Source organism: Myotis lucifugus, unplaced genomic scaffold (assembly GCF_000147115.1).
Source record: "Myotis lucifugus unplaced genomic scaffold, Myoluc2.0 scaffold_257, whole genome shotgun sequence".
NCBI lineage: Eukaryota > Metazoa > Chordata > Mammalia > Chiroptera > Vespertilionidae > Myotis > Myotis lucifugus.
In genome coordinates, this window is record NW_005871305.1 from 509280 (window position 1) to 523486 (window position 14207).

Sequence of the window (14207 nt, forward strand, 5' to 3'; positions counted from 1 at the left end):
CTGCACCCTGTCACACACAGAGCTGCAGGGCGATCAGGGGGTTTGGGCGCTGCCCCCTGTCACGCTGATCCGGTGCCAGGAGGCCTCGCTCTACTGATCCCGGTGCTGGGAGGCATATTACCCTTTTACTATATAGGATAGAGGCCTGGGGGCCGGCTGGTTTGCCCTGAAGGGTGTCCTTGATCAGGGTGGGGGTCCCCACTGGGGTGCCTGGCCAGCCTGGATGAGGTGATGATGGCTGTTTGCAGCTGGTCACACACCCTTCAGGGTGGGGGTCCCTACTGGGGTGCCTGGCCAGTCTGGGTGAGGAGCTGAGGGCTGCTTTCAGGCTGGCAGTTGACTGAAGCTCCCAACTGCTCCTTTTTTTCTTTTTTCTTTTTTTTATTCTGGGCCAGCTTTAGCTCTGGCTCTAGCTCTGAGGCTTCTGCTGCTGAAAGCAGCTATCTGGTTTGTTTGCATTCTATAATCGAAACAATGTATAACTCCAGCTCTGAGATCCTGGCCGTCTGAAAGCTGGTTTCTGGGGTTTTGTTTAGCTCCTATATTTGTTACAATGGTTCTTAGAGTTGCAGCTCAGAGGCCGGCAAGTCAGGCGGGGAACGTTGGAGTCCGCAGTCACTGGAGCAAGCAAGCCTCATGTTCACTTCCAGCTGCCTGGCTGCCGGCCGCCATCTTGGCTGACAGTTAATTTGCATAAGGATATGCTGATTAGCCAATGGGAAGGGTAGCGGTCGTACGCTAATTACCATGTTTCTCTTTTATTAATGTAGATATGCACTACTTCTTCTTTATCCACTCATCCATCAGTGGACATTTAGGTTGCTTCCATATCTTGGCTATTGTAAATAATGCAGCAATGAATATATGAATGCATATATCTTTCCGATTTAGTGTTTTGGATTTCTTTGGGAAAATACCCAGAAGTGGAATTGCTGGGTCCTTCTTTGTCTCTTATTATAGCTTTTTTAAAAAAAGTCTATTTTGTCTGGTATTGCTACTCCAGCTTTTGTTTGTTCATTTGTTTCTATTTTCATAAAATACATTTTTCCATCCCTTTACTTCCAGTCTCTGTGTGTCTTTCAATCTGAAGCAAGTCTCTTGTAGACTGCATATGTAAGGATCTTGTTTTGTTATCCATTCAACCACCTATGTTTTTCGAATGGAACATTTAACCCATTTGCACTTAAAGTAATTATTGACACACATGTTTTTATTGCCACTTTATTATTCATATTTTAAATCTTTTATCTTCTTAAAAAAGACTTTTTAACATTTTTTTGTAATTCTGGTTTGGTGGTGATAAACTCCTTTAGCTTTCTATTGTCTGGGAAGCTCTTTATATGTCCCTTGATTCTAAATGATAACTTTGCTGGGTAGAGTAATCTTGATTGTAGGTCTTGCTGTTCATCACTTGAATATTTTGTGCCAATTCCTTCTGGGCTGCAAAGTTTCTGTTGAGTAATCAGCTGACAGTCTTATGGGAACTCCCTTGTAGGTAACTAATTACTTCTCTCTTGCTACTTTGAAGATTCTCTCTTTGTCTTTAACATTTTAATTCTGATGTGTCTTGGTGTGGGCCTCTTTGGGTTCATCTTGTTTGGGATTCTCTGCACTTTCTGAACTTGTCTGTCTATTTCCTTCTCCAGATTAGGGAAGTTTTCTGTCATTATTTTTCAAATAGTTTTTCAATTACTTGCTCTCTCTCTTTTCCTTCCAGCACCCTCAAGATGTTAATGTTGGTACACTTGATGTTCCCAAAGTTCCCTTAAAATGTCCTCATTTTTAAAAATTCTTTTTGCTGTTCTGATTGGGTGTTTTATACTTTTTTTTATCTTCCAAATCACTTGTTTGATCCTCTGTTTCATCTCCTTTACTGTTGATTCGTTGTAATATATTTTTCAATTTCATATGTTGCCCTGAAGGAATTTATATTTTAATAAGATAAAGATAGACAACACAAATAAAGGCAGTAAGATAAATTGTAATTGTTTCTGGAGGGAGATACAAACAAAATATTAGTTTGCTAGGAATATGTTAGAGGATAATCCTTCACTGAAGCGATGTTATGTGAATGGAGTCTTGGAAAATATGTTGATTTTTGGCAGTCAGAAATAAGATAAAGGACATTCTGATGAAAGGAAAAAGTATAGCATACTTTACATATTTTTAAGTCTCCCTATTTATAGCTCATAAAAACTTTGGATCTACATATCATGAACACTGACATCCAAGTTTATTAAATGTGCTTCAAAACTCTTGAAAGCATTTCGGTCTGATGCTCAAATTTCTTATAAGTTGTATCATAGCTTTCAGGTATTTTGGAGTTAATAATTTAGGTCATTTTTTAAATTCTGATTTTTAATAACTGTGAGGACAGTGAGCTATTCCTAAGGCTTAGAATAATCAACAGATTATAAATATATAAATGAAAAGCCTGATATTTCTGTAAATGTTTCTATTTACACAGTGAATTTTAATAGAGGGAGTTTTCAAAATATATAATCTTATAAAGTATTTCTCTAATACCTCCCCAAATTGCTTTCCTCCTGTTTTTTGCTACTTGGGTGAATAAATCAACTCTGCTTAAAAACAATAATAATCTCCTTTTTTTCATAGGTTTTCTGTAAAGACCCTGATTGATCGGTCCTGCTTTGAGACAATTGATGATTCTTCTCCCGAATTTAATAATTTTGCAGCTATTTTGGAACAGATTCTAAGTCACCGGCTAAAAGGTAATAGCACAAGTGTATTATTTATCTCCCAACAGCTCTCTTTTTAATAAGCTTGAAGTTTTAGAAATGATACAGTCTGGTGTGATTTAGATAGCAACCATGCCAAATCATGAGAAGCATAAAAGTGATTTTAGAATGCATAATCTTTTGGCCTACGTTCCTGAGAAAGAATCTCTGTTCTCAGATGTGTACCCATTTCCAGGATAGATTAAAAATACTGAATGTGTACTTTGAAACTCTTATTTATAGTCATAGTAAACTGTGATTCATTAGATTTTTTTCATTAGAAAAAGAACATATGTGCAATAAAATAAGTCAGTATAAGAATTTATAAGAAAAGGGTTAAATAGTGTCCTTAGCCTATTAGCTCTCTAATACCAACTCCAGATGTTAATAGAATATGTAACTTCCATAAATTTACTATAATGAAGATTACTTTAAAATGTTGTTTTGTTCTTTTGCTGTGAAATGTGTTTAATGAACATACAGAAAAGTACATACAATATATGGGTTGATTATGAAAATAATTATAAATTCCCAATCTCCCACTCCCCTCTACCCACACTCTAAGATACTCTTACATGATCTCAACCATATTCCTTTCCCCAGCGTAATCATTATCCTGATATGAAGAATGATCATTTCTTTGCCCTTGTGTGGTTCCCAGAACCCCTTTTCCTATATGGTTCCATAATGAAGTTGGGATATTCACATACATGTTCATGAATGAGAATGGCTTATAATTTTTTTCCTATTGTCTTTGTTGGGTTTTGAGATCAAGGTTTTGCATAAAACAAGTTATGGAGTATTTCCTCTCTGTCTATGTTTTGGATGAGTTGTGTGAGAATTATCTGTTACTGAAAGTTTAACAGAATTTTCTGGTAGAGCCTCTTGGGCTTTAAAAAAATTTTCTTACATGTATATTTTTTACTATCATAAAAAACTACTCATTCAAGCTTTTTAATGTCATGATACTATTCAGGTTTGGAGAATTATAACTTTATAAAAATTAGGTTGGTCATAAATCATGTTCTTTTAACATTATATAGTCTTACTAATTTTTAAAAATTGACTTGAATCAATTACCAACACAGTGGTATATTAAAACCTCTGAGATAGTGGATTTCTCTATTTCTCCTTATAGATCTGTAAATATTTCCTTTGTCTTTGAGACCATATCCTTAAGCACATAGAAATTTAAATTTATTAAGACTTCTTGATAAATTGAAACTTTAATCACTATAAAGTGACCCTTTTTTTACTCTTTTTTGGTATTAAAGTTCATTTTGTCTGCTCTTAATATAAATAAATAAACATTTTTTGTTTTTAATATAAAAATAATGAGTATATTAATTGCCACATGCAAGGAGCAGAGTCACTTTCTATAAGTAATTAAAATAAAATAAAAGGTAGCCCATCTCTAAAGATTAGTAGATGGTATTTTAATCAATTTACAAAGAAGCATCTAGGCATTAAATTTGATTGCTTAATCTCTGCTTCATTAAACTTTGAAAAAGTGTTAGCAGTAAGTAGGTTAAAAAGAGGTATGTGAAAAGAAATGCTCTACTTTGGTTTTCTTAAAATAAATCCATAAATACATTTACATCAAAAATATAAATCTCAAAATTTAAAAGGGAAGATGGGAGCTATATTCTTTCAGAGTTATAAAATATTTTTAATTAAAAATATAGATCTAAACTATAGCTGATAATAGCAAGATACCTATATAAAAGCCTAAGTGACAGTTAGGACCGAACAAACTGGATGACCAGAACGACTGGTCGACCAGTCACTATGATGCGCACTGACCACCAAGGGGCAGACGCTCAATGCAGGAGCTGTCCCCTGGTGGTCAGTGTGCTCCCACAGCCAACCTCCCGTGCCCCTCCCCCCGGCCTCCGGCCCCCATGTTAGGCCTTGATCTCTGGCCAGGCCAAGGGACCCCACCCGTGCACGAATTTGTGCCACCGGGCCTCTAGTTATATAGAATAAATATTAGTAGTATTCCTAAAGGAAACTTGATCATTAGATGTTTTCAAAGTCTTTATTATCTTTACAATATTAATGGCATAGTTTCAAATCAGTACTCTGTTTTGGTAATATAATTTATGAGAGTCTCAAATTTAATCTAAAGGTTCTATTCTCTGCTTTTTGATGTTAAAATAAACAAGTTTTACTATGAGTATTTATTAAATCACATTTTAGCAGTCCCGTGGGTTTGTGAAAAAGAGTTGAATTTAATTACATAGAGAAACAAAATCTGAATTTAGTCGGCCCTTTGCAGTTTAAAAGGTGGTCCATATAATCACTAATGCTTTTCTATTAGAAGTTGATTATTTTGCATTTAAAAATGGTTACTTTTTTCTTATGTTTGCTGTTCTGTATTTCTTAAATTTTCTGCCATTAATATATTACCTTTTATTAAAAAGTTTTTTTAAAGCAAAGGATATGAGAGTATTTTTTAAAAAATATATTTTATTGGTTTTTTACAGAGAGGAAGGGAGAGGGATAGAGAGCTAGAAACCATGGTTTCTATATTGTGTGGTGATTATATTTTTATATTTTATTTATAAATTAGTAAATGATACTTGACTAAGAAACACATGTAATATATAGAGCCTGATGTTTCTAATGTTCACAAGTTGTTTTTTTTAATCGGAAGATCTTAATTCCTGTGATATACCATTTAACATACGATTGATCCATTCACAAAATACAGAAACAATTATCAACAGAAAACAATTAGGCCACGTTGAGATATCCATGCTGAGTGATCAGATGGACTCTCTACCACAAACTGGACCCCTTCTGCACACCTGCCTGCCATCTTCTGAGTCATGTCTCAGCAAAATATAGATCAGAGACTTTTAGAATTACGTCTAATGGTAAATGTTATTTCTGAGAAGCCAATGAACTAAACTGTGTTGAAAATAGAATCTCTAGTTGATTTATGATGCAAATTTCACTAGTATTAAGGAGTAAGAAAGATGATACAGTGAGATGTGTGTTAATTTTTTAAGCTATGTAAGATTAATAATTCAAAAGTTTTATTTTTAAAAGTATATTTTTATTGATTTCAGAGAGGAAGGGAGAGGGAGAGAGAGATAGAAACATCAGTGATGAGAGAGAATGATGGGCTGCCTCCTGCATGACCCACACTGGGGATCAAGCCCAGGCATATGCCCTGACCGGGAATCGAACCGTGACCTTCTGGTTCAGAGGTCAACGCTCAACCACTGAGCCAAGCTGGTCAGGCAATAATTCAAAACTTTTCAAAAACATTTCCTGTGTGTGTGTGTGTGTGTGTGTGTGTGTGTAGGGGAGGGGGAGGGGGATCGGGATTGAGCAAAAAAGGAAAAAAAAAGAGGAAAAAACGCATGGACATGGACAACAGTGTGGCAATTGCCAGGGGGGGTAGGGAGTGGAAAGGAAAGAGGGTGTGGGAGGAGGTGGAGAGGGTATTGGGGGGATTAATGGTGATGGATGGAGACTTGACTTGGGGTGGTGAACACACAATACAGTGTACAGATGATGTGTTGTAGAATTGTGCACCTGAAACCTGTATAATGTTGTTAACCAATGTCACCCCAATAAATTCAGTCAAAAATGCTTTATATTAAAAATTATAAAATGAAATAACATAAAAAATAAAAACATTTTCTGTAGATCAAATATTGTGGTCACTGTCATTAATATATATATGAATCATGAAATGGTTCTGTCACTTTCAAGAGAAGGTATTTTAAAGATTTAAGTGTGTAGAGACTTACATATATTATTTCTCATTTTTTAGTGTTCTAATATGTAGCAAATAGATCTTATTTTTGGAGAAGTTACATGATTATTTTTGGAGAAGATAGTACAATGTGTTCACTTAAACTTTAGTTATATAATTAATTTTTCCAAGTACAAATTTAAAATATATTACTTCATGGGTTTGTAAGGTTTACTTTCCTTAAGCTATTTTTTATTTTTGAAAGTGAAGAGCATTTAGTTTAATTACTAATTTTTTCCAGAGAAAGATAAAATCTAGGTACAACGTAGGCTATTCTGACAGAGGTAAAGTGGGGAGCTGAAACAGTTATCTGCTCCGCCCCTTAGTCCCCATTATAGGAGCAAAGGAGGCTTTTAAAATGACCTACAGTAATCTTGTCTGCAGGGATCCTGAAATAAAGGTGCCCTTTTTTTCTGGATTATAGCTGCAAACTAGGAATTAATCACAGAATATAGAATTCGGAGACTCCAGGTCATCAGTTTGTTAATTTTTAAAAATTTCAATTACAGTTTACATTTAGAATTATTCTGTATTAATTTCAGATGTACTGCATAGTGGTTAGACAGTCATGTGCTTCACAGAGTGGTCCTCACAATATTTCAGGTACCAACTGGCTCCATACAATATTACTGACTATATTCCCTATGCTGTACTTTACATCTCTGTGAGTCTTTTGTAGCTACCAATTTGTACTTCTTAATCCTTTCACCTTTTTTCACCCAGTCGCCCCAAACTCCTTTCCCTCTGGCAACCATCAGTCTGTTCTCTATGTCTATGAGTCTATTTCCATTTTGTTTATTCTGTTCTTTAAATTCTAAATATAAGTGAAATCATTTGCTATTTTTCTTTGTCTGAGTTATTTCACTAGCATAATACCCTCTAGGTCCATCTATGCCATCACAGAAGGTAAGATTTCATTATTTTTTACTAGTGGCCCAGTGCACGAATTCATGCACACTGAAAGTGAATTAATTAGAAGAAATATTTTTTTAATATATTTTATTGATTTTTTACAGAGAGGAAGGGAGAGGGATAGAGAGTTAGAAACATCAATGAGAGAGAAACATCGATCAGCTGCCTCCTGCACACTCCCCACTGGGGATGTGCCCGCAACCAAGGTACATGCCCTTGACCGGAATCGAACCTGGGACCCTTGAGTCCGCAGGCTGATGCTCTATCCACTGAGCCAAACCGGTTAGGGCGAAGAAATACTTTAATATTGCTATTTGTCCTGCTCCCTGATCACCATCTCCTTCTTCTGCCTGCTGGCACCCGCATTGGCAGGCCTGGCGCCACCCGCTCGCTAGCCCTGCCCCCCACCGACTGGTCATTCCGCCGTTTGATCAATTTGCATATTACCCTTTTATTATATAGGATGCCTGAGTAGTATTCCAGTAGGTATATGTACCACAGCTTTTTTATCCACTCATCTAATGATGGGCACTTGGGTTGTTCCATATCTTAGTTATCTATAATAATAAAAGCATTATATGCTAATTAGACCAGATGTCCTTCCAGATGTCCTTCCTTCTGGATAAAGCTGCAGGAGGTGGGGGCCCAGGCAGAGGTGGCAGAGGCCCCCGGCCACGGTGGTGGCAGGTGGGGGCCAGGGCCAAGGCCCTTGCATGAATTTCATGCATCAGGCCTCTAGTTGTAAATAATGTTGCAATGAATGTGGAGGTACATACATTCTTACAGATAAGTGTTTTGGGTTTCTTTGGATATATCCCCAAAAGTGGAATTGCTGGGTCATAAGGCATATCTATTTTTAACTTTTTAAGGAACCTCCACACTTGTTTTCCACAATGGTTGCACCAATCTCCATTCCTACCAATAGTGCACTTTTCTCTACATCTTCGCCAATGCTTGTTATTTGTGGATTATTATTGATGATAACCATTCTGACATGTGTGAGGTGGTATCTTGTGGTTTTGATTTGCATTTTGCTAAAGATTAGTGATGATGAGCAACTTTGCATATGTCTATTGGCCATTTAGATGTCTTCTTTGGAGAAGTGTCTGTTCAGGTCTTCTTGCCACTTTTTAATTGGGTTGTTTTGTTTTGTTTTTGGTTTGTTTTTCTAGTTGAGTTGTATGAATTTTTAATAAATTTTGGATATTAACTCCTTATGGGATGTATCATTGGTGAATAGCTTCATGCATTCAGTAGGTTGTCTTTTCGATTTTGTTGATGGTTTCCCTTGCTGTGAAAAAACTTTTTAGTTTGTTGTAGCATGTTTATTTTTTCTTTTGTCTCCCTTGCCCAGGAAGATAAATCAGAAGAAAATATTGCTAAGAGAAGCATCTGTGATTTTATTGCCTATGTTTTCATCTAGGAGTTTTATTATTGTTTTAGGTCTTATATTTAAGCCTTTAATCCATTTTGAGTTTATTCTGGTGTAAGAAGGTGGTCTAATTTCATTTTTTGAACTTCAATTTTAAAGCATAATCTTTCTCTCAACCCCATTTCCACCTCTTATTCTAAAAACCAGCTTAAATGCAGAATATATAAATGGGATGTCTTGTTGAAGCAAGGCGAGGAAATCGGGCATTTTGCCTGCTCAGCAGTAGTTGCACCCCCCCGACCTGCTTTCTGGAACTCCACAGCACCATTTCAGTTAGCACCACAGATAATAGACTATATATCACTACTCTAGTCTCTCTCCTACTGAAGCAATCCATTTACTGATATTTCTTACTGGTGGATATGCAGTTGTTATTTAAATACTTCTGATTTTTTTTAGCTTAGGATAGCTAAATAGTTTACATTTTTGTGCAGTTGAAATTGTTAGGAAATTCTATGTATATGAATCCAAACTATCTGACCGTGCTTTCCGCCACCTTTTCCAAATGTGAGGCTAATTAATATTAAAATATTGCTATTACATAAGTCTTTCTCCTCAGTTCCCCCCTTTTTTTCTACTAGGTAAGGTATCCCTAGTTCCTTCAATCTTCCGGAATCACCATAATGTTAGTTATCCTCCAGGTATATCACTGGTTTGTTAGTATTGCTCTTAAAAATCTGGTACATAAACTGAGTAAAATGCTTCAAAGAGGTTCACCTTTGTATTAAGGCCAAGTGAAATCCCAAGGATGTTCAAAAATTGAGAATTGCTTATCTTATGTTTCAGGTTCTCTAAATTAGTTGTCTGAGCTCAAGTTTAATAGGAATAAATGCAGTATTATTTCTTTTATCATCCACTCTTTAAAGATGGGGAAGATGGTTGTAAAAATGAAATTTAAGAGGACTTCTACTTCCAGGAAGATGAAGTGGGCATTCTTTTCTCTATTTCTCCCACTAAATATAACCAATTCAACAATAAAAAAAGAAAAGACATGTTTCTGTGCACAACAACAAGGGTGCATCTCAAATGCATTATGTTAAGTAAAAGATATGAGACTCTAAAGGCTATATAATGCATGAGTCCATTTATATGACACTAGAGGCCTGGTGCATGAAATTCATGCACTGGTGAGGGGACCTCAGCCCAGCATGTGCCCTCTTGCAGTCCGGGACCCGTTGGACATCCCTCTCGCTCCTTATCTTCCACCTGCTCGCTGCTCCTTAGTGCTGCTTTGGAGTCAGGAGAGGCTTGGGCCACCACTGCTGCGCTCACCAGCCATGAGCCTGGCTTCTGCCTGAGCAGTGCTCCCCCTGTGGGAGTGCATTGACCACTAGGGGGCAGCTCCTACATTGAGCGTCTGGTCCCTGGTGGTCAGTGCGCATCATAGTGACCAGTCATTCTGGTCGTTCCACCATAATGGTTGCTTAGGCTTTTATTATATAGATTATATAGATTAGAGGCCCAGTGCACAAAAATTTGTGCACTTGGGGGAGTCCCTCAGCCCGGTCTGTGCCCTCTTACAGTCTGGGACCGCTCGGTGGATGACCACCTGCTGGCTTAGGCCCACTTCCCGGGGGATTGGGCCTAAGCTGGCAGTCAGACATCCCTCTGGCAGCCCGGGAGCCCTCGGGGGATGTCCACTTGCCAGCGGGGAGCAGGCCTAAGCTGCAGTCGGACATCCTTAGCGCTGCTGAGGAGGCGGGAGAGGCTCCCACCACCACTGCTGTACTGGCAGCCGTCAGCCTGGCTTGTGGCTGAGCAGAGCTCCCCCTGTGGGAGCACACTGACCACCAGGGGGCAGCTCCTGCATTGAGCGCCTGCCCCCTGGTGGTCAGTGTGTGTCATAGTGACCAGTCATTCCCAGGTATTCTGCTGTTAGGGTCAATTTGCATTTTACCCTTTTATTATATAGGATAGAGGCCTGGTGCATGGGTGGGGGCCATCTGGTTTGCCCTGAAGGGTGTCCCAGATCAGGGTGCCTGGCCAGCCTGGGTGAAGGGCTGAGGGCCGTTTTCAGGCTGGCCAAGCCCCCCAGCGGGGACCGTCACCCCATGAGGGTGTGGCCAGCCTGGGTGAGGGGCTGATGGCTGTTTGCAGGCTGGCCATGGCCCCCAGCCACCCAAGCTCCCAGTGGAGGCTGGCTGGAAGCAGGTATCTGGGATTTATTTATCTTCTATAATTGAAACTTTGTTGCCTTGAGTGGAGGCACAGCCGGCCAGGGCAGGCAGGAAGCTTGGCTTCCTCCATTGCTGGGGCAACCAAGCCTCCTGCTTGCTCCAGCTCCGTGGCTGCCAGCCACCATCTTAGTTGGGTTAATTTGAATATAGTCGCTCTGATTGGCTGGTGGGCGTGGTTTGGGCGTAGCAGAGGTGCGGTCAGTTTGCATGTTTCTCTTTTATTAGATTAGATTCTAGAAAAGGCAAAATTATAGTGTAGAGAATAGGATCAGTAATTATCAGAGGTTAGAGGTTGGGGGTGAGGTTGATTTTATAGTGTCTGCATGAAAGGATTTTTTGGGGTGGTGGAATTGTTATGTATCTTATAGTCCTAGTTACATGACTCCTTGAAAATTTACTGTAAATTAAAAAAATATATTTTTTATAACTCCCTCAAATTCAATTGCTTCCCATTAAAACATTAAAATATTGGGAGGATCCCACTTTTTCATTGTAATACTTAAAATTTCCACTCCTTCACTCCCAATTACTTTAGGAAGTTAGGTAGTTTTTCATAGCCCATAGTAAAAAGCAACCTCAGAGAGCATTTACCACTACCCTTCCATGTTTTTCTTGACTAAATGTAACTCCTTTCCTTTGCTTTGGACATGAATCAGCATGCATTCCCTAATCTTTTCACAGAGCAGATGCCTTAAATTGGCACTTAACATATGCCTTCCTCTTTTTTTCTTTTTTCCCTTTCCTCTTAATCTTTTCCACACATACATACGTGATTTATTCCATTTGTTCTCTTATTTAGCAATCCATATAAGCACTATGCTAGTGTCTTAGTATTCAAAGATTATTAAGGCATGTTTTCACATGAAACTCAGTCTTAGAGGGCAGAAGGAGGATGCATTAACACATAATGGTGTATAATAGTGTCATTGAGTCATAATAGAAATATTAATGAGCGTGATGTAGCACAAAGGGTGAGTAATTCATCCTGTTTGGATGGGTCGGGGAAGGCTTCACACAGGAAAAAGGCATAAAAATGCCTCAAATGAAAATTAAAATTTTAAATGTCACTTGTGACTTTGGGCCTGACAGCTTAAGAAAAATAATGAAATTTAGTAGTAAAATGATAAGGAACAATCTTTTAACCTTCAGCTAGGTGATATTGAGATGGGATACAATAGTGAATTTTGTAAAGGTTTTGTGGAAAATCACTGATTAAAACAAAAATATAGAATATCTTGAAGCATCCAAGGTTATATGTAGCTGGTAAATTTAGTTCAGTGTCTTTAATTGCATAGGTAGTAAAATTAGCTAGTTTAGAATACAGAATTTTAAAGTTGAGTAGTAAATAAGTAACTGTAGTATCATAGAAGACCAGAGATTATCAATTAGTAATATACAACTTACTAAAAAATGACCAAGTATAATGAGACACTATGTCACATTTCCTATGAATTAATGAGTTAATTATATTTACTAACATTGGGGTTTGCTAACTTACATTCAATTTAGATTTTGCCTTGATTCTGAACATTTTTTCGTTATACTTGTGTACAGTGAATCCTTTTGTTCTTGTTTTTAAATTTCTGTGCTTTAGCATCGTCTGTCTTTTGCTTTTTCTTGACTGTACCAGGCACATTTATACCATAGTTCACCATTGCATTGTATATTCCCACTGTATGAAAAACATTTCTACATATCTGAGTGGTTAACATTTTAAAGTCTTAACTTCTAACATATTTTGTGATTTACTAATTATTATTGTTTATTATCTTTCTTTACCTCCACCAAAATGTAAGCTTACCTCAGGGCAAAGATCTTTGTTTTGTTCGCGGATGTACCTCAGATCTCTAGAATAGTGCCTGGGAAGTGGTAGGCACTCAGTGAGTATTTGTTGGGAAATAGAATTCCTGATGCAACAATAATTTCTGTGTTGTTGTTTTTTTATTTTTCTGATAGCATCTGGATTCAGACTCTTAAAATGAGTTAGAATGCCTGTGACTTGACATTTTAGAATTTCTCCAATCCAATTGAACTGTTATGATACCTAAGCTTTTCTCAGGAACACTGGCTTGAACCTCAAAGCTCTTCCTGACTTAGATGATAAACAGTTACCTCCCCATGGGGCCACCTTTTGAAGTGCAGTATAAACACCCTTAGAAACAATGGGTAAAGATAAACCTTTCCATTCGGCTTTTGAATTTTCTTTGTTAATTTTTGAAGGTTTTCCAACTTTTGATTCTTGGTGTGCATACAAAATGAGACTTGAATTGTTTCTGGAGTAAGATATGAATACAACTCACCCAGTAAAAGCCGTATACGCAGGCCAAAACATGATACAATAGATAAGAAAGTGACTCTGAAGGTTACCAGAGTTTGGCTTTTAGACAATGGACAAGACTGCCACTCTGAGAAACACCCTTTAAAGTTTTGTACCTGGAAATTTAGGAAAGCTTCAGCAGATTTTCTGTCTCCAAAAATTATAATATTCAAGGAATTCTTGAAACATCCCAAGTTATATGTAACATGGTAAATTTAGTTCACTGTCTTTAAATTGCATGGGGAGTAAAATTAACCTATGTAGAATATACTAAGTTTAAGGTTCAGTAGTAAATAAGTTTGTAGATTCTAAAACAGAAAGCCTTAGTCCAGTGATGGGGAACCTACGAACTCATATTTTTGGTTTATTTTTCTTTGTTAAATGGCATTTAAATATATCAAATAAATATCAAAAATATAAATCTTTGTTTTACTATGGTTGCAAAGATCAAAAAATTTCTATATGTGACACGGCACCAGAGTTAAGTTAGGTTTTTTCAAAATGCTGACACACCGAGCTCAAAAGGTTCGCCATTACTGCCTTAGTCTCTAAACCAAGTATGGTAAAAAAGGCTAGTGACTGGAAAAATTAAGTAGCACTCAAATTTCCATACCCTTTATGTATTTTTTCCATTGAAAAATATTGCTACACTTTGTTTATTCTTAAGCTTGCAGTCCTCATCATTTCCTGTTTCTCTAATAACTTTTTAAAAACCTCTTTTTTCATTTTAAGATTTTTATCCCATACCAGCCATATAGGTAGACTACTTGACTTTGCTTGCATTCATATTTTTAAGGGAAGAAGGAAAGAAGGAAAGGTATAAAGCTTTATTATAATTCCTTAATTTAACCTCTTTCTGTAT

The 14207-nt window shown here is 37.3% G+C and overlaps 1 protein-coding gene across 3 annotated transcripts in view; it reads left to right on the plus strand.

Annotated features, from left to right (window-relative positions):
• The window catches only part of RUNDC3B (RUN domain containing 3B), a 98839-nt gene that overhangs the window by 12229 nt on the left and 72403 nt on the right, over positions 1-14207 (plus strand). For all 3 annotated transcript variants that reach the window (XM_006099064.3, XM_006099066.3, XM_006099067.3), the window contains exon 2: positions 2617-2732. In XM_006099064.3, coding sequence (XP_006099126.1) covers positions 2617-2732 — 116 coding nt within the window. The remainder of the gene's footprint in view (positions 1-2616; positions 2733-14207) is intronic.